The following is a 24,798-nucleotide window of genomic DNA, read 5'->3' as shown; positions in this document are numbered from 1 at the left end:
GCTGGGATGGGTTGCATAAACTTAAATGCAATTGCAATGAGAGTTTGCAAACCATGTCCTCGCACCACTTCCCATGCACCGAGTCTCCCCGAGTTACTCCCATTCTAACGGAGTTCCATTACTACCTGGAGCTCAGAGACTACAAGTCCCACAAGCACTCGGGGTTTTAACATTGCGGGAGCTTTGAGATTCAAACGTGCATTAAATTGCATGCACCCCGGGTGGTTTATTTTTAATTAATTTTTTTAATAATTCATTTTTTGCTTGGGGGCAAAGCAAGGCGAAGGCTTTGCAGATTTTATTGCGATTTCAACCGCAATTCCTGCTGCAATTTTGCTGCTTTTATTTTAATGTTTGCAACGGGCGTCATTCCCGGGGACCGTTTGCAAGCAGTTGCAATGGCCGGCCGGCGCGGGGCAGGCTGGGGGTTGTAGTCCCGTGTGCGCCTGCGCCTGTTGTCCGGGGCGGGCACCTAGACTACAACTCCCAGGCTGCGCCGCGCAGGCTGCTGGCGTGAGGAGCGATGATCAGTGGTAGGGCTAAGGTAGGCATAAGGTGGTGATAAATAAGGGGCATCTTTGCAGCTGCAGGGTGGCAGCAACACCTTCTGAGCAATTCCCTGCACCTCCAGCAAAAAAGCCTGGCCGTGATTTCGTAGGTTGCAATTATATGGTCAAAGTTTATTTAAATCTGATTAAAAAAAAAATATATATATAATTGGCAGCAATTGAGAACATGTTTATGCAATGCATCAAATCCTGGCATCCTTGGCATGCAGAAATCGTGTAGTATTTTACACAATCAAATACAAGGCATTTGAGCTGGAACCTGCTGTGTTGTGTTTAGCTACATTTTGTGTTGTGTGTGTGTGTGGCTGTGCTGACAACATCAGCTGCTGTGAGCCTTAAATTCATTATTTTTTCTCTTCTTTAACTGCTAAGTTCGGAGCTATTTTCTTTTATTGTCGATGCCCGGTGATTACATTGTAACCACTGCAGAATCTTGCATCGCCTTTTTGCTTGCACGATGTTCTGGTTCAACCCACATTGTTTTGTATTGAAGACAGACACAAAATGACACTGGCTGTGAGTCTGAAAAAGGGGTTCTGGACCCGAAACGTCACCCATTCCTTCTCTCCAGAGATGCTGCCTGGCCCGCTGAGTTACTCCAGCATTTTGTGTCGATCTTTGGTGTAAACCAGCACCTGCAGTTCCTTCCTATACAAGAGCACGGTGGCGCAGTGGTAGAGTTGCTGCCCCACAGCGCCAGAGACCCGGGGCCGATCCTGACTATGGGGCGCTGGCTGTACGGAGTTTGCACCTTCTCCCTGTGACCTGCGTGGGTTTTTTGCGGGATCTCTGGTTTCCTCCCACACTCCAAAGACATACGGTTGTAGGCTAATTGGCTTGGTTTATTTATAAATTATCTCTGGTGTGTGCAGGATAGTATAAGTGTTGGCATTGCTGGTGTTTCGGGATTCGGGGGGGCTGAAGGGCCTGTTTCCGCTCTGTATCTCTGAAGTCTAAAATACACTATTTTCTTGCACACTGAGGTTTCGAGTGAGGGCGAGCTTCCATTATATCTGATATGGAAGAAACCCTTTTTTATTTTTGGTGAAGTTGCAATAATTGTTGGGGGAGTTGGAATAGACTTGTTGTTGTGGTTGAGAAACTGACTCACCCTGTGTGATGTGTGGGGCAGAGCCGCAGTGATAAAGAAGATGTGTATAATTTGAACCTTCCACGGCGTGGGAGTGAGCAGACCTCCATTTACATTTCTTATTCACAACATCTTCCCATTTATTTTTCCATTGGGTTTATTTTTGGAAGAGTTCAGAGTGTGTAGTGCATCGTAGCAGAGTTTAGTTTAGTTAACTCAGCGAAACAGCACGGAAACAGGCCCTTCGGCCCATCGAGTCCACGCCGACTAGCTATCACCTGTTCACGTTGGCTCTATGTGATCCCTCTTTCGCACCCATTTGGGGAAATTTTATGGAGGCCAATTAACTGTTCATAAGTTCTAGGCATGTTCGGCCCATTCAGTCTACTCTGCCATTCATTCGTGGGTGATCGATCTTACCCTCTCAACCCCATTCCCCTGCATTCTCCCCATAACCCATGACTGAACCTTCAGTCTGAAGAAGGGTCCCGACCCGAAACCTCACCCATCCATGTTCTCCAGAGATGCTGCCGGACCAGCTGAGTTACTCCAGCACTTTGTGTACTTTTATATATTAGCCAGCATCTGCAGTTCCTTGTTTCCTCAACCTACAAACCCGCACATCTTTAAGATGTGGGAGGAAACCGGAGCACCTGGTGGAAACCCATGGGAGAACGTGCAAACTCTGCGCAGACTGCACCCGAGGTCAGGATCGAACCAGGGTCTCTGGTGCTGTGGTGCAGCGGCTCTACCCGCTGCACCACCATGCAGGTCACTGTATCCACCTTCTAACCCTAACCCTAGATTGGCCTTCGTGTGCAGTGGGATAACTAGTGTGTGGGAGAGCTTGTTTCCATGCTGTATCTGTAAAACCTCCTCAGGCAGCTCGTTCCATCAACCATGTTCTCCAGGTTCTCACTGCCCATCGGAATGGGTAAATGCAACACCACCATAACACCGCTCTCTACATTAGCAAGACCAGCAACTCCAGGAAGGAAAAGCTGAGAGACCACGCACCTGCCTTAGCGATAGGTTTATTAATTTCATGTGTACAGAGGTACAGCAAAAAGCTTTACTTTGCATGCTATCCAAACAGACCAGATAATATTATGCATAAATGATATCGAGGGAAACGCAAGTACAATAGGTAGAGCAAAGGGGAAGATACAGAGTGCAGGATATAGTTCTCAGCATTGTAGCGCATCAGTTCCAGAGACAAAGTCCAATGTCCGCAATGGGGTAGAGGTGAATCAGAAAGAACCCCAGCTCATGGAAGGACCGTTCAGAAGCCTGATAACAGAAGGGAAGAAGCTGTTCCTGAGTCTGGTGGTGTGCGCCTTCAGGCTTTTGTGTCTTCTGGCCGGACAGGAGGCGGGGAGAAGAAGGAATGACCGGTGTGGGAGAAGTATTGGCTGCTTTCCCGAGGCAGCATGAAGTGTAGATGGTGGGGAGTGTGGTCTGTGTGATGGACTGGGCTACATCTACAATGGTGGGGAGTGTGGTTTGTGTGATGGACTGGGCTACATCTACAATGGTGGGAGTGTGGTCTATGTGATGGACTGGGCTACATCTACAATGGTGGGGAGTGTGGTGTGTGTGTAATGGACTGGGCTACATCTACAATGGTGGGGAGTGTGGTGTGTGTGATGGACTGGGCTACATCTACAATGGTGGGGAGTGTGGTCTATGTGATGGACTGGGCTACATCTACAATGGTGGGGAGTGTGGTGTGTGTGTGATGGACTGGGCTACATCTACAATGGTGGGAGTGTGGTCTATGTGATGGACTGGGCTACATCTACGATGGTGGGGAGTGTGGTCTATGTGATGGACTGGGCTACATCTACAATGGTGGGGAGTGTGGGACTGGGCTACATCTACAATGGTGGGGAGTGTGGTCTATGTGATGGACTGGGCTACATCTACAATGGTGGGGAGTGTGGTGTGTGTGATGGACTGGGCTACATCTACAATGGTGGGGAGTGTGGTGTGTGTGATGGACTGGGCTACATCTACAATGGTGGGGAGTGTGGTGTGTGTGATGGACTGGGCTACATCTACAATGGTGGGGAGTGTGGCTACATCTACAATGTGTGGTGTGTGTGATGGACTGGGCTACATCTACAATGGTGGGGAGTGTGGTGTGTGTGATGGACTGGGCTACATCTACAATGGTGGGGAGTGTGGTGTGTGTGATGGAGTGTGGTGTGTGTGATGGACTGGGCTACATCTACAATGGTGGGGAGTGTGGTCTATGTGATGGACTGGACTACATCCACAACTCCCTGCAATTTCTTGCGGTCGTGGGCAGAGCTGTTCCCAAACCAAGCTGTCATGCAACCTGACACTTTGCTCTTGTCCATGCTGCAGCAAGAAAGAACTTCATTGTTCTGTAGTCAGTACGTATGACAATTGAACACTTTTGACCCTTGGATGGCACTAAATGAGAGTGCATCTTGTCCTTGACTTGACTGTGCCATATACTGTTATGTTCATAAGGTTATAAGTGATAGGAGCAGAATTTGGCCATTCGGCCCATCAAGTCTACTCCACCATTCAATCTTGGCAGACCTATCTCTCCCTCCTAACCCCAATTCTCCTGCCTTCTCCCCATAACCCTTGACACCCGTACTAATCAAGAATCCATCCATCTCTGCCTTCAAAATATCAATTGACATGGCCCCCACAGCCGTCTGTGGCAAAGAATTCCACAGCTTCACCACCCTCTGCCGACAGAAATTCCTCCTCATCTCCTTCGTAAAGGAACGTCCTTTAACTCTGAGGCTGTGGCGTTCTGGTCCTAGACTTTCCCACTAGTGGAAACATCCTCCACATCCATTCTATTCAAGCCTTTCACTATTCTGCATGTTTCAATGAGGTCCCCCCCACCACCTCATTCTTCTAAACTCCAGCGATTACAGGCCCAGTGCCGTCCAATGCTCATCATATGTTAACCCACTATTTCCTAGGATCGTTCTCATGGCACTGATGCATGTTTGGGGTTTTCATTGGCAGGGTTATGCCAAGATTCGCAAGGAGCGAGTGTTCGAGGCCAATGGCAGCGTCATTAACCCCTTGACAACTGCCCACACGCTGGATGAGTGTATGGAACCAGAACTGACAGAGATTGAACAACGCACCAATCTAGGTGAGTCTTGTAGCATTCAAAGCATTTAGTTCAGTTTCTTATTATTGCCACGTGTAACGAGGTACAGTGAATACAGACACAAAATGCTGCAGTAACTCAGCGGGACAGGCAGTTTCTCTGGATAGGAAAAAAATGCAGAAAGTATTAATTCCAATTCCTTCTCTCCAGAGTTGCTGCCTGGCCCGCTGAGTTGCTCCAGCATTTTGTGTCTACCTTCGATGTAAACCAGCATTTGCAGTTCTTTCCTCCACCTTCAATACATAGAATAGTTCAGCACCGGAACAGGCCCTTTAGTCCACAACATCTGTGCCAAACAGTATACCAAGACCAACATCTGTTTGCACGTGATCCATATCCCTCTGTTCCCGTCATATCCATGTGCCTATCCAAACACCACTATGATATCTGCCTCCATCACCACCCCAGGCAGCACGCTCCAGCCATCCACCACCCTAAAGTGTAAAATAACAATTGCCGCACACATTTCCTTTAATCATTCCCCTTCTCATTGAGTCATAAAGGAACAGGCCATTCGGCCCAACTCGTCCACACTGACCAAGATGCTCTTGTCTTTGATATTTCTTAATGTATATATTTCTACAATAATTATGTGTGTGTGTCTGTGTTTGTATATATGTGTATACGTGTGTGTATTTATGTATATAAAGAGATACAGTGTATTCAGACCCCTTCACTTTTCCAACATTTTGTTACTTTGCAGCCTTATTTTAAAATGGATGAAATTCTTTTTTTTTAAATGATCAATCTACACACAATACCCCAGAATGAAGAAGTGAAAACATGTGTTTGGAAATTTCTAAACACCTGTTTTCACTTTTTTATTATGGGGTATTGTGTATACATTGATAATTTAAAAAATGAATTTAATCCAATTTAGAAAAAGGCTGTAGCATAACAGTGTGGAAAAAGTGAAGGGGTATGAATATTTTCTGAATGCACTATATCTATATTATATTACTAAAAGTCTGATCTTGACCACTTTTGGCCCACTGTGCTGCGATCGCCGAGAGAACGCCGCCATCTACGGCCGTCATTTTTGGCCACCTCGCTCAGACCCCCCCCCCCCCCCCCCCCTCCGCCTTCCGGGACCGGAGGATTTTTCCCATCGATGAAAAATCGGACAGATATTAATATTTTTTAAAAATTCCCCATTCTCTCTGCTGCCCCCGCTGGCGGCAGGGGGAAGGGACTATAAAACCCGGAAGAGTAATCCCTCACTCAGTCTATGCCAGACCCAGGAAGCGAGAGGGCCACGGTTCTCTGAGCTACGAATAACACTGAACGCACGTCTACTAGTCTCCGATGCGGCTGTAAAGGTTGCCCAATTGTTCTCACCTAACAAGTTTGTGGCAAAATGAATTTTAGTTGTCGGGTGGCTGCAGCCCAATTGTTTGCCGTGGCTTGGCTTTTAAAATCCATTCGGCCCACAATGTCTATACTAGCCCTCTGGAAACCAGCACCTTCGGCTCGCAACACCCATACTAGCGCAACAGACAGCCCCCCACCCCCACTGGCGAGCAATATGGGAATTGGTTGGTTGTCGTATATATATACACACACACACACACACACACACACACGTGCGTGCGTGTATATATATATGTATATATATATATATATATAGATATATATAAGTGGGACTATATATATATATATATATATATATATATATACATACACTAGTATGGGTATGGGTGTTGTGGGCTGAAGGGACTCTTTTCCAGAGGGCTAGTATGGACATTGTGGGCCGAATGGATTCTTGGGCTGGCGGCTCAGTCACTCAAGCCTGTTGTGCTGGCAGCTCACTCACTCACGGCTGGTGGGCTGGCAGTTGACTTATGGCTATTCCTTGAAATTCCATTTCAAGTAGGGTGCAAGGCCACCAAATTCAAGTGCAGTTTCATACCGTTTAAAGCAGGGTGCAAGGCCACTAAAGACAGCGAGTCCCTCTACATCTTGCAGAGACTGAGCCACCCCCACACTTCTGGGTTTTATAGTCCCTCCCCCACCTCCCACCAGAAGGGTCGTGGCCTTCATGGCGTGATTGACAGGAGAGAGAATCTCAACATTTTTTAAACACTAATAACTCTTTTATTTTTCATCGATGGGAAAAATCCTCGGCACCTGATGAGTGGAGGGGGACTCTGAGTAAGATGGCCAAAAATCACAGCCGTACGTTGTGGTACCGTGGTAGTGGTTTTTATAAAATCAATATAAAGAACAAACCGGAAGCGGTCAAGATTAGACTTAATTTAATTTAGGCAAGGCAACTTTAGGCAAGGCAAGGCAACTTTAATTAGGCAAGGCAACTTTAATTAGGCAAGGCAACTTTAATTAGGCAAGGCAACTTTAATTAGGCAAGGCAACTTTAATTAGGCAAGGCAACTTTAATTAGGCAAGGCAACTTTAGGCAAGGCAACTTTAATTAGGCAAGGCAACTTTAATTAGGCAAGGCAACTTTAATTAGGCAAGGCAACTTTAATTTGGCAAGGCAACTTTAATTTGGCAAGGCAACTTTAATTAGGGAAGGCAACATTAGGCAAGGCAACTTTAATTAGGCAAGGCAACTTTAATTAGGCAAGGCAACTTTAATTAATTAGGCAAGGCAACTTTAATCAGGCAAGGCAACTTTAATTTGGCAAGGCAACTTTAATTTGGCAAGGCAACTTTATTTAGGCAACACAGCTTTAGCATTTCCAAACCAAAGGCAACACAGCTTTAACATTTCCAAACCCAAGACAACACAGCTTTAGCATTTCCAAACTATATTTTCAAACCACATTAAGGGCACTGACGGGTCAGTAAAACCACTCACAGTTTAGCAGACATGTGTTCAGTGTTATTCACAGCTCAGACTGAGAGATGTGACCCTCACGCTCCTCCATCTTGCAGAGACTGACTGAAGCACTCAACACTTCCAAGTTTTATAGTCTCTCCGGAAGGGGTGTGGTCTTCAAGAGAGAGAATCTCAACATTTTATAAACACTAATAACTCTTTTATTTTAATCAATGGGAAAAATCCTCTTGTCCTGCGCAGCGGAGGGGGACTCTGAGTAAGATGGCCAAAAATCACAGCCTTAAGTGGCAGCGTTTTTTCTAAAATCAATATACAGAACAACAGGAAGTGGTCAAGATCAGACTATTAGTAATATAGATAATTATATATATATATATATAATTTTATATAGGTTTTATATTATACGTGTGTGTGTGTATAATATATATATATATATATATATATATATATATATCCCATTTAGTTCTTTTTATAGCTTTTACAGTTAAAAATGTATTTTTGTTACTGCAAGCTAAAAATACTAAAAAGCAGTCTGAAGAAGGGTCTCGACCTGAAACGTCACCCATTCCTTCTCTCCAGAGATGCTGCCTGTCCCGCTGAGTTACTCCAGCTTTTTGTGTCTATCTAAAAATACTAAAGGCTGTTTGTGTCATTGTTTTTAGAAATTAGGTGCAGGAGTAGGCCATTCGGCCCTTCGAGTCTGCACCGCCATTCAATATGATCATGGCTGATCATCCAACTCAGTATCCCGTACCTGCCTTCTCTCCATACCCCCTGATTCCCTTAGCCACAAGGGCCACATCTAACTCCCTCTTAAATATAGCCAATGAACTGTGGCCTCAACTACCTTCTGTGGCAGAGAATTCCACAGATTCACCACTCCCTGTGTGAAAAATGTTTTTCTCATCTCGGTCCTAAAAGATTTCCCCCTTATCCTTAAACTGTGACCCCTTGTCCTGGACTTCCCGAACATCGGGAACAATCTTCTTGCATCTAGCCTGTCCAACCCCTTAAGAATTTTGTAAGTTTCTATAAGATCCCCTCTCAATCTTCTAAACTCTAGAGAGTATAAACCAAGTCTATCAATGCAGCAGCTTGTCAATGTCAATGGCATGCCTCAGTGTAACTAGCAGCTTGTGTTCTTAAAAACACGATGATGTGTGATTACTATGGGCATTCCCTGTCCGCTATCACTGAAACCCACTATAAAGAGGTTCGTAATGTGCTTCCCCAAGTCAGGACGGGGTGCAGTGTGAAGAGGAACCTGTGGGTGGTGGTGTTCTTATACACCTGCTGATCTTGAAGGTAGAAGGCATAATTGAACTCGAAATGATGGAAATGAAGGTGTGGGTTCTGTGTGGTTTAATTCCAGCAGAGGTTTCATCACCTTTTTTTAACAACAAAAATAAAAAAAAAAGCTTTTCATGTAAGTCTTCAGGGTTTTTTTTTAAATAGAGGCAGATGTAGAGACAGGGAGTATAGAAGTCTGAAGAAGGTGTCTCGACCCGAAACGTCACCCATTCCTTCTCTCCAGAGATGCTGCCTGTCCCGCTGAGTTACTCCAGCATTTTATGTCTATCTTAGGTTTAAACCAGCATTGGCAGTTCCTTTCTACACATGGAAGTTGTGAGGTTATGTTATATTTAGATGTGATGTTGGTGAGGCTGTATTGTGTTTAGCTGTGGGGCACCGTGTTATAGGAAAGATGTTGTCAAGCTGGAAAGGGTCCAGAGAAGATCCACGAGGATGTTGCCAGGACTAGAGGGTGTGAGCTACAGGGAGAGGTTGAGTAGACTGGGACTGTATTCTTTGGAGCGCAGGAGGATGAGGGGGAATCTTGTAGAGGTGTATAAAATCATGAGAAGAATAGATCGGGTAGACGCACAGTCTCTTGCCCAGAGGGGAATCAGAGACATAGGTTTAAAGTGAAGGGGCAAAGATTTAATGGGAATCTGAGGGGTCACTTTATCACACAAAGATTGTGAGGGATAGAGAGAGTACAGAGGAGATTTACTAGAATGTTGCCTGGGTTTCAACAACTAAGTTACAGAGATAGGTTGAATAAGTTAGGTCTTTATTCTCTGGAGCGCAGAAGGTTAAGGGGGGACCTGATAGAGGTCTTTAAAATGATGAGAGGGATAGACAGAGTTGATGTGGACAAGCTTTTCCCTTTGAGAATAGGGAAGATTCAAACAAGAGGACATGACTTCAGAATTAAGGGACAGAAGTTTAGGGGTAACATGAGGGGGAACTTCTTTACTCAGAGAGTGGTGGCGGAATGAGCTCCCAGTGGAAGTGGTGGAGGCAGGTTCATTGGTATCATTTAAAAATAAATTGGATAGGCATATGGATGAGAAGGGAATGGAGGGTTATGGTATGAGTGCAGGCAGGTGGGACTAAGGGGAAAAAAAAAATTTGTTCGGCATGGACTTGTAGGGCCGAGATGGCCTGTTTCCGTGCTGTAATTGTTATATGGTTATATGGACCAAAGGCAGGCAGGTGGGACGAGTGTATTGGGTCATGTTGGCCAGTGTGGGCAAGTTGAGTTAAAGGGCTTGTTTTCACGCTATGACAATGACTATAACTGCAGGTGCTGGAATCTTGCATAGACCACAGAGTGCGGGAATAACTCAGGGGTCAGGCAGCATCTCTGGAGAATATCACAGATGACATTTCACAGAGTGCTGGAGTAACTCAGCGGGTCAGGCAGCATCTCTGGAGATCATGGATGGCGTTTCGGGTTCGGACAGGTCCTGAGCTAAAACTTTGTCTATCCATGTTCTCCAGAAATGCTCCATTTAGTTCAGTTTATTGTCACGTGTACCGAGGTACAGTGAAAAGCTTTTGTTGCGTGCTAACCATCTCGCCAGACCTGCTGAGTTACTCCAGCACTTTGTGCCTGTCTTTGATATAAACCAGCATCTGCAGTTCTTTGTTCCGACAAGATTGAAAAGACTAGGCTTGTATTCACTGGAGTTTAGAAGGATGAGGGGATATTTTATAGAAACATATAAAAATAAAAGGACTGGACAAGCTAGATGCAGGAAAATGTTTCCTAATGTTGGGCGAGTCCAGAACCAGGGTCCACAGTCCTAGAATAAAGGGGAGGTCATTTAAGACTGAGGTGAGAAAAAACTTTTTCACCCAGAGAGTTGTGGATTTATGGAATTCCCTGCAACAGGGGGCAGTGGAGGACAAATCACTGGATGGATTTAAGAGAGAGTTAGATAGAACTAGTTAGGGGCTAGTGCAGTCGAGGGATATAGGGAGAAGGCAGGCACGGGTTATTGATGGGGGACGATCAGCCATGATACCAATGAATGGCGGTGCTGGCTTGAAGGGCTGAATGGCCTCCTCCTGCACCTATCTTCCATGACATCTAATTTTTTTAGGTTTAGGTTTATTAGTGTCACGTGTGCTGAGGTGCAGCGATGAGCTTTGTATCGCATGCTCCCTTAACAGATCAGATATACCATACATAAACACAATGAAGACAAACTCAAGTACAGCAGGTAGAGCAAAGGGGAAAGATACATAGTGCAGAAAGCAGTTCTCAGCATTGTAGTGCATCAGTTCCAGAGACAAAGTCCAATGTCTGCAATGGGGTAGAGGTGAATCGGACAGTACCCTAGCTTAGGGAAGGACCGTGCAGAAGCCTGATTACTGATGGGAAGAAGCTGTTCCTGAGTCTGGTGGTGCGCAGTTTCAAGCTTCTGTACCTTCTGCCGGACGGGAGAGGGGTGAGACTTTGGTGAGGTTGACGTTTTTTACACAGTGGGTGGTGGGTGCCTGGAACACACTGCCGGAGGGTGGTGGTGGAGGCAGAGATGATAGTGGGTTTTGGATAGGAACATGGATGTGCAGGGGATGGAGGAATGTGGATTATGTGGAAGCAGATAAGAGCTGGTCGAGGTATCGTGACGGGCACAGCCATTGTGGGCTGAAGGGCCTGTTCCTGTGCTGTACTGCTCTAGGTTCTATGCAAATATTTCCTCAACCCCCCCCCCCCACCCCCCTCACGCTTCTTTCCACCTGTCGGCTTGAGAGTGGGTGCCTCTTAGTTACCGACGTCTCTGCTAGAGGAAACTGTTCCTTCCTGTTCACCCAGTCCAGGCCTCTCACAATGCCGAGCGCCTCAGTGAACTCTCTCAGTGGCTCAATGCTGCTTTACTGACATGTGTGCCCTGCACGGTGAAATGCTTCTTGCATCACGCGCACACACACAAACATGCACATAAACACACACGCACAAACACGCACACACACACACACGCACAAACACGCACACGCACACACAAGCACACACACACACACAAACGCGCACACACACACACACACAAACACGCACACACACAAACACACACACACACACAAACACGCACACACACACACACACACACACACACACACACACACACACACACACACAAACACACGCACACACACACACACAAACACGCACACACATAAACACGCACACACACACACACAAACACGCAGACACACAAACACGCACACACACACACACACAAACACGCACAAACACAAACACGCACAATCACACACACACACACGTCGCCATATTTTGGCGCCACTTACAAGAAGTCCAAAGTCGTGGGTCCTCGCGCTCGATGTATATAGCGCCTCTTGCCATAGAGGGAGTACAGAGACGGTTCACCAGACTGATTCCTGGGATGTCAGGACTGTCTTATGAAGAAAGACTGGATAGACTTGGTTTATACTCTCTAGAATTTAGAAGATTGAGAGGGGATCTTATAGAAACTTACAAAATTCTTAAGGGGTTGGACAGGCTAGATGCAGGAAGATTGTTCCCGATGTTGGGGAAGTCCAGGACAAGGGGTCACAGTTTAAGGATAAGGGGGAAGAGATGAGGTCCGAGATGAGAAAAACATTTTTCACACAGAGAGTGGTGAATCTGTGGAATTCTCTGCCACAGAAGGTAGTTGAGGCCACAGTTCATTGGCTATATTTAAGAGGGAGTTAGATGTGGCCCTAAGGGGATCAGGGGGTATGGAGAGAAGGCAGGTACAGGATACTGAGTTGGATGATCAGCCATGATCATATTGAATGGCGGTGGCAGGCTCGAAGGGCCGAATGGCCTACTCCTGCACCTATTTTCTGTTTCTATGTTTCTGTGTTCTGGAGCGGCTCCCGATCCAGGCGAGCCCCAGGCTGCTGCAGGGCCTCCACCGTCACCCTCGACCAGCTCGGCCCACCGGCCCACGTACCTCTCCTTGCCTGCCCGCCCGAACCCCTCTGTGTCCCGGGGGGTAAGGCCGCCTGCAGCCGGCCTTGAAGGCTCTGGAGGAAACACCCCCAATCCCCCCTCTTCCTTGCTCTCCATCTCCTTTGCTCCGAAGAGTCTTTTCTCCTTCACCTGAACTTGACCTCAGTCCGACAGATTAATAATCTTGTCTCTATAACAATGAGAAATGGCTTGGAAGCCCTCGGCCTTGAACCTCTGTGTTTAAAACAGTCGGTGAATTAACTTGATAAATAATTCCACCCTAGATTACACTTATGCTCGAGAAAATAGGAGCAAGAATTGTGGATGTCACACAAACTAACCTCCCTTCCATTGACTCCATCTACACCTCACGCTGCCTCGGCAAGGCCTGCAGCACAATCAAGGAAGAGTCGCACCCCGGACACTCCCTCTTCTCCCCTCTCCAATCGGGGGAAAAAAGGTACAGAAGTGTGAAAACGCACACCTCCAGATTCAGGGACATAGAAACATAGAAAACATAGAAATTAGGTGCAGGAATAGGCTATTCGGCCCTTCGAGCCTGCACCGCCATTCAATATGATCATGGCTGATCATCCAACTCAGTATCCCGTACCTGCCTTCTCTCCATACCCCCTGATCCCCTTAGCCACAAGGACCACATCTAACTCCCTCTTAAATATAGCCAATGAACTGGCCTCAACTACCCTCTGTGGCAGAGAGTTCCACAGATTCACCACTCTCTGTGTGAAAAATGTTTTTCTCATCTCGGTCCTAAAAGGGACAGTTTCTTCCCAGCTGTTATCAGGCAACTGAACCATCCTACCACAACCAGAGAGCAGTCCTGAACTACTATCTACCTCATTGAGGCTGTGCCCTCTGGCCCTAGGGAGAGCCTAGGACCTCTCCACACCCACTCTATCCAGGCCTTTCATTGTTCGGTACGTTTCAATGAGACTCCCCCCTCAATCTTCTAAACTCCGGCGAGTACAGGCCCAGTGCCGACAAACGCTCATCATATGTTAACCCACTCATTCCTGGGATCATTCTCGTAGAATGTCTTCTAAACGTCGTTATATCACATGCCCCAAGTACCTCCTCTGGCAGCTCATTCCATTCGTTAGCGGCGAATTGCGAAGGTAGCAAAGGCCCCCGACCACTACAGGTGAACAAAGGAGGAAGATGCCTGAACTTTATTGCCTTCCATCACAGTGAGGAATGGGGATTCCACTATGGTGGATGTTTATGTTAAATTTATTGTATGTGTGAATTGTGTTCTATTCACTTAGTGTGGCTGTCTGGTAAAGGGCCTGTCCCACTTTCACGACTTATTTCACCACCTTCTTTACTTGTGGGCATTTTTCATCATGCAAGGAAAAAAACGCCCCGACCTACTTGATGCCATGAGTACCTACGACTAGCATCACGACCTACTACGACCTCGTGACGACCATGCTGCGAGTATGAGTCAAGGGCAAACTCGGCAGAGGTCGTGAAAGTGGGACCAGCCCTTGCCTCAAATTTCACTGTACCCTAGTTGGCTAAGTGACCATAAATGCAAGCTTGAACTTGGACAGTGGAGACGTGGACAGCCCGGTTCAGGGTTAAATGTGGAAGTTGTTATTAAATCTCCAAATGTTTAATATCTCTTCCCCCCCCCCCCCCCCCCCCCTTCCCCAGATGTGGATCAAGATGCCTCTGAGGTGGAATCGGTGGGCCATTCTTCCATGGACAACATTCCCAAGGTTCCAGACTCCACCCACCCTTCAGAATCGGTAAGGGTGTTACTGAGAGGGTGAATGCTGAAGAAATCAGGTCAATGTTGACCGAATCCCAGGCGGTAGAGTAGTTGCTGCCTTACAGCCCCAGAGACCCGGGTTCGATCCCGACCACGGCCACTGCCTGCGCGGAGTTTGCACGCTCCCCCTGTTACCGTATGGGTTTCCTCCCACATTCCAAGGCCGTGCAGATTTGTGGGTTAATTGGCTTCAGTAAAACTGTAAATTGTCCCTGGTGTGGGATAGTGATAGTGAGCGAGGATCATTGGTCGGCACGGACTCGGTGGGCCGAAGGGCCTTTTTTCAGTGCTGTATCTCAAAACTAAACGTAAACAGTGCTGGACGACTGCCCGGGGGTAGTGGCGTGAGGTAGACACCACAGTGGCGTTCAAGAGCCTTTTGGATCGGCACATGGATATACATAGAGTGAAGTGGGTCACTTGCAGGCAGATAGATATTGGTTGGCATAAAGTGGTGTTGAATAGGATGTTTAAGATTTACGAGGATGTTGCCAGGACTAGAGGCTGTGAGCTACAGGGAGAGGTTGAGTAGGCTGGATCTCTATTCCTTGGAGCGCAGGAGGATGAGGGGTGATCTTATAGAGGTGTACAAATACATGAGAGGAATAGATCGGGCAGATGCACAGAGTCTCTTGCCCAGAGTAGGTGAATCGAGGACCAGAGGTCATGGGTTTAAGGTGAGAGGAGAAAGATTAAATGGGAATCTGGGGGGTAACTTTTCACACAAAATTGTATGGGTGGGTGTATGGATCAAGCTGCCAGAGGAGGTAGTTGAGGCTGGGACTATCCCAACGTGTAAGAAACAGACAGATCCATAGGTAGGACAGGTTTGGAGGGATATGGACCAAACGCAGGCAGGTGGGACTAGTGTAGGTGGAACATGTTGGCCGGTGTGGGCAAGTTGGGCCGAAGGGCCTGTATCCACACTTTGACAATTGAACCATTTACAGTGTACAGATACATATATAGTATTTAGTGCAAGGTAAAGCCAGCAATGTCCGTTCAGAGATAGTCTGGGGGATGATAGTTAAAGGAAGGAATGTTGCTGTTGCAGTAAAAAGATGCTGCTTTGGTATAACCGTCCCGTACAGAGTGGTTCAGCTGCCAGGCACGTTATGTGGAATCTTTCTCTTGTTTGCCAGATCAAACTCTTTGGAGATAGCAAATCATTCCTTAAATCCTCCCTAAAAACTCACTTTTATTCACTGGCTTTCGACACTGGCTGAGACTTTGTTCCTGTTTTAGTGCTTTTAATGTCTTTTAATTTTTACTGTTTTTATAGTCCTGTCGTCTTAATGGTTTTAGTAGTTTGTAATAACTTTTTGTTGACTTCCCATGTACAGCACTTTGTGGTAACTGATGTTGTCTAAAAGCGCTTTATAAATAAAGTTATTATTATTATTAATAGTTTGGTTTCGAAACCAGTGCCCCCATTCTCCGTGGATGGTCACCTTGTCGTTGTGGAGAATCTTGTGTGGTCCTGAGATCCTGAGAGCGATGCCGTCTGGAGCTATGCTCCTGGTAGGGCCACCCATGGCGGTAAGGTCAAGAGGGGAGGTCTCTGACAAAGAGCCAATCCAACCAAGACCTCAACGGTGGAACAGGCGGAGGACGATGGCTGACCTTAGTGGAGCGTCACAACGGCTGGGAAGGCGGATGAAGGCTGCAGCAGAAAAGGGTCTCCGGTCGTCTTGGACTCCATGCCACTGGATCCTGACCCAGATCTGTCAAGGACCGTGGGGTGGCTGTCTGTGTACCAGTCTCCCCACGTTAAACAAAGCCACGCACGGGCGTCCTCCATGTAGGGAATAGCACCCATGGTCAGCCATGATCGAAGGGGAGCCTAAGTAAAGCCCTCATGCCATTGTTCCCCTTCTCTTCTGTGTTTCAGATGGAACTCTTGAACTGTGACGCGTACAAGAAGTCTCGTGCCTTGAACGGTCTCGGCCAGGATGTGTCGGCGAGTTCCGCAGGTAGGCCGAGGAGCAGCCGTTGAACGGCGGCGCAGCGGGTGGCGCGGCTGCCTCGCAGTGGCGAAGACCCGGGTTCGACCCTGACCTCTGGCCCTGTCTGTGTGTGTGTGGACTCTGTCCATTTCTCCCCGTGACCACATGGGATTTCTCCGTCCGGGTGCTCTGGTAACCTGCAAACCTGCGCCTCTTTGGGATGTGGGAGGAAACGAGAGCGCCCGGAGAAAACCCACGCAGGTCACGGCGAGAACGTGTACAAACTCTGTACAGACAGCACCCGAGGTCAGGATCGAACCCACGTCTCTGGAGCTGTGAGGCAGCGGCTCTCTCTGAGATGCATGTACAATAATTGGACACCATAACAAGTCACTTGGTGCAAGCTGTAATTTTTTAAAAACTGTTAATATTAAATATAATTAGGTTTTTTATAATCAGCAAATTATTGTCCCAAGGCTGAATGTTGGCACAGGAGAGATTTATCATCAATTTTTCTTTGTTCTAAGGAGCGGACTTTTCAGTACAGTAGTATGCAGAAATCTCCAGGTTATTTTGGATCTACTCCTCTCACGGTTATATACACCCCTATAAAGTTCACCCCTCATCCTCCAGCATTTCAAACAATAAAGCCCTAGCCTAGTCTAGCTCTCCCACAAAACAACCCTCCACAAATTGCTGGAGTAACTCAGCGGGTCAGGCAGTGTTCCACGAGAGGAGTACATTTGTGGGTGTGTGACACTCATTAGTTCATAAGGGCCATTCGGCCCATCAAGTCTACTCTGCCATTCAATCATGGCTGGTCATTCTGTCCCTCACAAACCCAATTCTCCTGCCTTCTCCCCGTAACCCCCGGCAACCCCACTGGGGATATGGCACAACGTGACTGGGCTTCACGTTGGGGGAGAGAAAGCGGGGCGCGGTAAGAAGCTGCGATCTCTGCATTTGCCCCGTCTCTCTCCTCTCTCTCTCTCTGTAAGCCTCCCATCCACCTCTCCCTCTTTCCCTCCTCACCCGCTTGCCCGCCTTGCAGTTTAGTGTAGAGATACAGCGTGGAAACGGGTCCTTTGGCCCACTGAGTCCGCACCGACCAGCGACCCCTGCACGCTAAAACTATCCTTAACACTTTATCCGGAACGATTTACAATTTTACCGAAGACGATCGACCCACAAACCCGCACGTCTTTGGAGAGTGGGAGGAAACCGGAGATCCCGTAGAAACCCCACGCTGGTCACGGGGAGAACGGACAAACTCCGCACAGACAGCACCCGAACCAGGATCCAACCCGGGTCTCTGGCGCTGCGAGGCAGTGACTATACCGCTGCCGCTTACGCAGTTATCATTATCATTATCATCCTCTTATTGTCATCTTGCAAAGCAACAGTTGTACAGTGCAAAATGAGTAGACGTTTCCCAGGGAACACCGGAGCATCGCACATCAACACTTAAACATTCCACGCATAAATAAAAACGATTAATAAAAACCCAATCCAGTTCCTGATGCATCTTGACACATGTTTTGTGTTTTAATTATCCTGCACTGATGTATTTAACATGTGAGCAGAGTTGTTAGAATGTTTTATTATGTAATTGGATAATATAATTTACAGGCTTAATTCTGAATGCTTTAAATTAATATTTCTTTAATATTTACAGGCGTCTGTACGGTTGGTAATTAAAGGATTATTTGATGGAATGAGAGGAGCAAACATTTTCTAAAACCACCAGTGGCAATTCACGATTTTATTTCTAAAATCACGGGAGCACCTATTTTCTATGTTCTAAAATTAGAGGGCAGGTTGGCGCAGCGGTAGAGTTGCTGCCTCACAGCGCCAGGCACCTGTTTCGATCCTGACTACGGGTGCTGTCTGTACGGAGTTTGTCCGTTCTCACTGTGACCGCGTGGGTTTTCACCGGGTGCTCCGGTTTCCTCCCACACTCCAAAGACGTGCAGGTTTGCAGGTTAATTGACTTTGATAAAAATGGTAAAAATAGGACCGTGCTAAGTTCACGGGGCGATCGAAATGGGTTAAGAGGAAGAGATAGATCAGCCATGATAGAATGGTGGAGTAGACTTGTTGGGCCGAATGGACTAATTCTGCTCCTAGAAATTATGAAGGCACACCTCCAGATTCTGGGACAGTTTGTTCCCAGCTGTTATCAGGCAACTGAACCATCCTCTCAACAACTAGAGAGTGGTCTTGACCTCCCATCTACCTCATTGGAGACCCTTGGAAATGGGTGATGTTGTGGGTCAAGACCCTCACTGAAGAAGGGTCTCGGCCGGAAACGTCACCCATTCCTTCTCTCCAGAGTCGCTGCCTGTTCCTATAAATCCTATAAATGTGAGGTTATCCATTTTTGGTGGCAAAAACAGGAAAGCAGACTATTATCTAAATGGTGGCCGACTAGGAAAAGGGGAGATGCAGCGAGACCTGGGTGTCATGGTACACCAGTCATTGAAAGTAGGCATGCAGGTGCAGCAGGCAGTGAAGAAAGCGAATGGTATGTTAGCTTTCATAGCAAAAGGATTTGAGTATAGTAGCAGGGAGGTTCTACTGCAGTTGTACAGGGTCTTGGTGAGACCACACCTGGAGTATTGCGTACAGTTTTGGTCTCCAAATCTGAGGAAGGACGTTATTGCCATAGAGGGAGTGCAGAGAAGGTTCACCAGACTGATTCCTGGGATGTCAGGACTGTCTTATGAAGAAAGACTGGATAGACTTGGTTTATACTCTCTAGAATTTAGGAGATTGAGAGGGGATCTTATAGAAACTTACAAAATTCTTAAGGGGTTGGACAGGCTAGATGCAGGAAGATTGTTCCCGATGTTAGGGAAGTCCAGGACAAGGGGGTCACAGCTTAAGGATAAGGGGGAAATCCTTTTAAACCGAGATGAGAAGAACTTTTTTCACACAGAGAGTGGTGAATCTCTGGAACTCTCTGCCGCAGAGAGTAGTCGAGGCCACAGTTCATTGGCTATATTTACGAGGGAGTTAGATGTGGCCCTTGTGGCTAAAGGGATCAGAGGGTATGGAGAGAAGGCAGGTACGGGATACCGAGTTGGATGATCAGCCATGATCATATTGAATGGCGGTGCAGGCTCGAAGGGCCGAATGGCCTACTCCTGCACCTAATTTCTATGTTTCTATGTTTCCTCGTGAGTTACCTCAGCTTTTTGTGTCTGCCTTCGGTTTAGACCAACATCTGCAGTTCCTTCCTGCACATCATGTACAGTCTTTCGCTGCACCTCGGTACACGTGACAATAATATGTTGAACTAACCGCTGCAAACTCTTCCCTTCCCCCAAGGTGCGGAGATGCGAGGTGCCTCCTGCCTGCCTACTCCCTCCCCATCACCCGTGGAGATGAAGACTTTTGAGACCGGCACCCTGGGAATGGAGAGGTAGGTGTCCGCTCTCCCCCCTTGTAAGCGCAAGACTCACAACAGTACAGCACAAGAACGGGTTACAGATACAGGTGTATCGTCAAGAACCCTTCCATGCATCGAACAGTTTAGCACAGGAACAGGCCCTTCAGCCCACAATGTCTGTGCCGAACATGATGCCAAGACCAACTCTTATCTGCCTGCATGTGATCTGTATCCCTCCATTCCCTGCATATCCACCGATCTAAACGTCTCTGAAACACCACTATCGTATCTGCCTCCACCACCACCACCCCGGCAGCATGTTCCAGGCACCCACCGCCCTCTGTTTAGAAAAGTTGCCCCGCACATCTCCTTTAAAGCTACCCTCCCTGACCTTAAACCAATGTGCCATAAGGTCAAATGGTCATAAATGATAGGAGTAGAATTAGGCCATTCGGCCCATCAAGTCTACTCCGCCATTCAATCATGGCTGATCTATCTATCCCTCCTAACCCCATTCTCCTGCCTACTCTCCACAACCAACCTCCGACGCCCATACTAATCAAGAATCTATCTATCTCTGCCTTAAAAAAAATATCCACTGACTTGGCCTCTGCAGCCTTCTGTGGTAAAGAATTCCACAGATTCACCCCGACTAAAGAATCTTTGACATTTCCATCCTGGGAAAAGGTTCTGACTGTCTACCCTATCTACGTCTCTCAATTTTATAAACTTCTATCAGGTCTTCCCTCAACCACCACAGAAAACAATCTGAGTTTATCCGACCCCTCCTAGTTGCTGTTCCTCTCCCATCCAGGCATCAGTCTGGCAAACCTGTACTGCACCCTCTCCAAATCCCCACATCCTTCATGTAATATGAAGACCACCACTCCACATTATGTGCCTGGTGCAGCCAAACCAATGTGTAAGGCCAGGAACCGTTCCGAGCGCTCTCCACCGTAGAAGGCAGGTAGACATGCCCGTTACCCTGGATGGACAACTTCCAGCCAGAGTTTACCTGTGACGAGCTCCTCTTCCTCTTGTTCACCTGCATTGGTGCAGTGTTGGTCCGCCAAGGTCTGCTGGTCCTCCCACTGACCAAACACTTCAACTCCCCCTCCCTATTTCCCACTCTGACCGTTCTGTCCTGGGCCTCCACCACTGTCAGAGTGAGGCCACTCTGGTGGAGGGACAGCGTCTCGTATTCCGTTTGGGCAGCTTACACCCCAAAGCTGCCTCTCCAATTTTGGGTAACTCCTATAGGCACTCCCCACCCTCCCCACGCCCCTTACTCCACTAAAAATCCGTGAAGCAGTTCCTCACTGTCCCGGGACAACAATCAGCTTATCAGCGAACCTCCCTACCTAAGGTCACCTGGACCTGGTCTTCTCACCCCCAGTACCTCCACACACACACACACACACACGCGCACTCACGCACTCACACGCGCACACACACACACACACACACACACACACACACACACACACACACACACACACAAACGCACTCACATACACACACACACACACACACACACACACACACACACACACACACACACACACACACACACACACACACACACACACACACACACACACACACACACACACACACACACACACACACACACACACACACACACACGCACGCGCACACACACGCACACACGCACTCGCACACACACACACAAACGCACTCACATACACACACACACACACACACAAACGCACTCACATACACACACACGCACTCACATACTCACACACACACTCGCACGCACACACACACACGCGCACACACACACACACACACACACACACACACACACACACACACACACACACACACAATCTGAAGAAGGGTCCCGACCAGAGACATCACCTATCCACGTTCTCCAGCGATGCTGCCTGGCCCGCTGAGTTACTCCAGCACTTTGCGTCTATCTTTGGTTCAGTTTAGTTTAGAAATACAGCACAGAAACAGGCCCTTCGTCCGACCGAGTCCGCACCGCCCAGCGATCCCCGCACACTAACGCTGTCCAACTCACACTGGGGACAAATTACAGTTTTACCGAAGCCAATTAACCTACAAACCTGTACGTCTTTGGAGCACCTGAAGAAAACCCAGGCAGGTCACGGGGAGAACGTACAAATCCGTACAGGCAGCACCAGTAGTCGGGGACGGGCGCGGGTCTCTGGCGCTGTGCGGTTTGGTTGGCGGTCAGGCACGGCCACGGCTGATTGTTTGGGGCGATCTCTCTCTCTATGTCGGCAGCTCGGTGGAGAGAGTGCGGCTCGATCCTGTGGAGTGGACAATCCTGGACGTCTTCAATTACTTCAAGAAGGCAGGCTTCGAGGACCAGGCTGCGGCCTTTCAGGAACAGGTGGGTGCGTGAGGGACAAAGGAACAAGTCCGCAGTCGGGCGCGCTCTGCTTACCGACCCAGAGATCGACAGATTCTTGATTAGTACACCTGTCGGGGAGTATTACTAACTGGAGGACAAGCACCTCGTATTGTGCTTGGGAACCTTACAACAGATTCCTGATTAGTGCGGGTGTCAAGGGTTACGGGGAGAAGGCAGGGGAATTGGAGGGAGATAGATCAGAATGGCGGAGTAGACTTGATGGGCCGAATGGCCTAATTCTGCTCCTATAACTAATGAACATGAATCTTGGGTCGTAGAGTCATCGAGTGATACAGCATGGAAACAGACCCTTCGGCCCAACTGTCCTACCCCGACCAAGATGCCCCATCTACACTAGTCCCTCCTTCCTGCGTTTGGCCCATATACCACTAAACCAGTCCTATCCATGTACCTGCCCGCATGTCTTTTAATTGCCGTTATATTACCTGCCTCAACTACCTCCCCTGGCAGCTCGTTCCATATGGCACCACACTCTGAGTGAGAAAGTTACCCCTCGGGTTCCTATTAAATCTTTCCCCCCTCATCTTAAACCTATGCCTTCTGGTTCTGGATTCCTCCCCGTCTGGGTAAAAGTTCTTGGTCGACAAAAATGCTGGAGAAGCTCAGCAGGTGAGGCAGCATCTATGGAGCGAAGGAATAGGCGACGTTTCTGGTCGAGACCCTAATTCTTGAGTTGCCCTCCCTCCTTGTCTGAGCATGAAGAAGTAAGGTGGAGATTGACAGATTCCTGATCAGTACGGGTGTCGGGGGTTATGGGGAGAAGTCAAGTCAAGTTTATTTGTCACATACACATACGAGATGTGCAGTGAAATGACAGTGGCAATGCTCGCGGACTTTTGTGTAAAAGACAAACAACAAAACAACCAAACAAATTATAAACACAATCATAACACACATATTATTTTACATAATAAATAATGGAAGGAAAAACGTTCAGTAGAGTTAGTCCCTGGTGAGATAGGCGTTTACAGTCCGAATTGCCTCTGGGAAGAAACTCCTTCTCAACCTCTCCGTTCTCACCGCATGGCAATGGAGGCGTTTGCCTGACCGTAGCAGCTGGAACAGTCCGTTGCAGGGGTGGAAGGGGTCTCCCATGATTTTATTTGCTCTGGAGTTGCACCTCCTGTTGTATAGTTCCTGCAGGGGGGTGAGTGAAGTTCCCATAGTGCGTTCGGCCGAACGCATTACTCTCTGCAGAGCCTTCTTGTCCTTGGCAGAGCAATTCCCAAACCAGATGGTAATGTTCCCGGACAAGATGCTTTCCACCGCCGCTGCGTAGAAGCACTGGAGGATCCTCGGAGACACTCTGAATTTCCTCAATTGCCTGGAGGCAAGAAGGCAGGAGAATGGGGCTGAGAGGGAAGGATTGAATGGCAGAGTAGACCTGATGGACCGAATGGCTTAATTCTGCTCGCATGGGTTTATGACGTTCCTTATTAAGGTGGCGCAGCTGGTGGAGGTTCGATCCTGACCTCGGGTGCTGCCCGAATGGAGATTTATAATGGGATCCGAACAACAACATTTTAAAGAGGCTGGTGGATAGTTTCACTTCTGTTTAGTTTATTGTCACGTGTACCGAGGTACAGAGCTTTTGTTGCGTGCTAACCAGTCAGCGGAAAGACAATATATGATTACAATCGATCCATCCCCAGTGTACAGATACATGATAAGGGAATAACGTTTAGTGCAATGTAAAGCCCGATCAAAGATAGTCCGAGGGTCACCAATGAGGTAGATAGTAGTTCAGGACTGCTCTCTGGTTGTGGTAGGATGGTTCAGTTGCCTGATAACTGCTGGGACGAAACTGTCCCTGAATCTGGAGGTGTGCGTTTGTTTTCACACTTCTGCATTTTTTGCCCGATGGGAGAGGGGAGAAGAGGGAGTGGCCGGGGTGCGACTGGTCCTTGATGATGCTGCTGGCCTTGCCGAGGCAGCGTGAGGTGTAGATGGAGTCAATGAAAGGGAGGTTGGTTTGTGTGTGATGGTCTGGGCTGCGTCCAGAATTCGCTGCAATTTCTTGCATCTTGGATGGAGCCGTTCCCAAACTGAGCTGCGATGTATCCCGATAAAATGCTGCCTACGGCGCATAGTGATGTGGCTTTGGATATTCCAGTCCTCTTGTGGAATGAATCTCTGGCCATTTTTGTCGTTCGGAGATCGCGAGGATCACCAGATGTTGCGCTCCGTATTCTCTTTAAACTCACTGGCATCCCGAGATTCAAAGTTTCATTCACCTAATGTTGCCTGGGGCAGTTCCTTTTTAGACCTGTTTAGTTTAGAGACAGTGGACTAGTTCCATGTTGTTCCACTTTCTCATCCACTCCCAACACACCAGGGGCAATTTACTGAAGCCTCTTCTTCTTGC

At 47.8% G+C, this 24,798-nt stretch overlaps 1 protein-coding gene across 3 annotated transcripts in view; it reads left to right on the top strand.

Annotated features, from left to right (window-relative positions):
• LOC129700700 (sterile alpha motif domain-containing protein 1-like) overlaps nt 1-24,798 on the top strand; it is a 77,152-nt gene that overhangs the window by 1,455 nt on the left and 50,899 nt on the right. Inside the window, exons 2-6 of one of the 3 annotated variants that reach the window (XM_055641288.1) lie at nt 4,675-4,807; nt 14,551-14,645; nt 16,560-16,641; nt 19,945-20,038; nt 22,283-22,391. In XM_055641288.1, coding sequence (XP_055497263.1) covers nt 4,675-4,807; nt 14,551-14,645; nt 16,560-16,641; nt 19,945-20,038; nt 22,283-22,391 — 513 coding nt within the window. Of the gene's footprint in view, nt 1-4,674; nt 4,808-14,550; nt 14,646-16,559; nt 16,642-19,944; nt 20,039-22,282; nt 23,183-24,798 lie in introns of those variants that run through there. The other 2 variants (XM_055641290.1, XM_055641289.1) reach the window with 2 other exon arrangements.

Source organism: Leucoraja erinacea, chromosome 10, assembly GCF_028641065.1.
Source record: "Leucoraja erinacea ecotype New England chromosome 10, Leri_hhj_1, whole genome shotgun sequence".
Lineage (NCBI taxonomy): Eukaryota > Metazoa > Chordata > Chondrichthyes > Rajiformes > Rajidae > Leucoraja > Leucoraja erinaceus.
The sequence above is the reverse complement of the archived record's forward strand: the minus strand, read 5'-3'. Positions and strand labels throughout refer to the sequence as shown.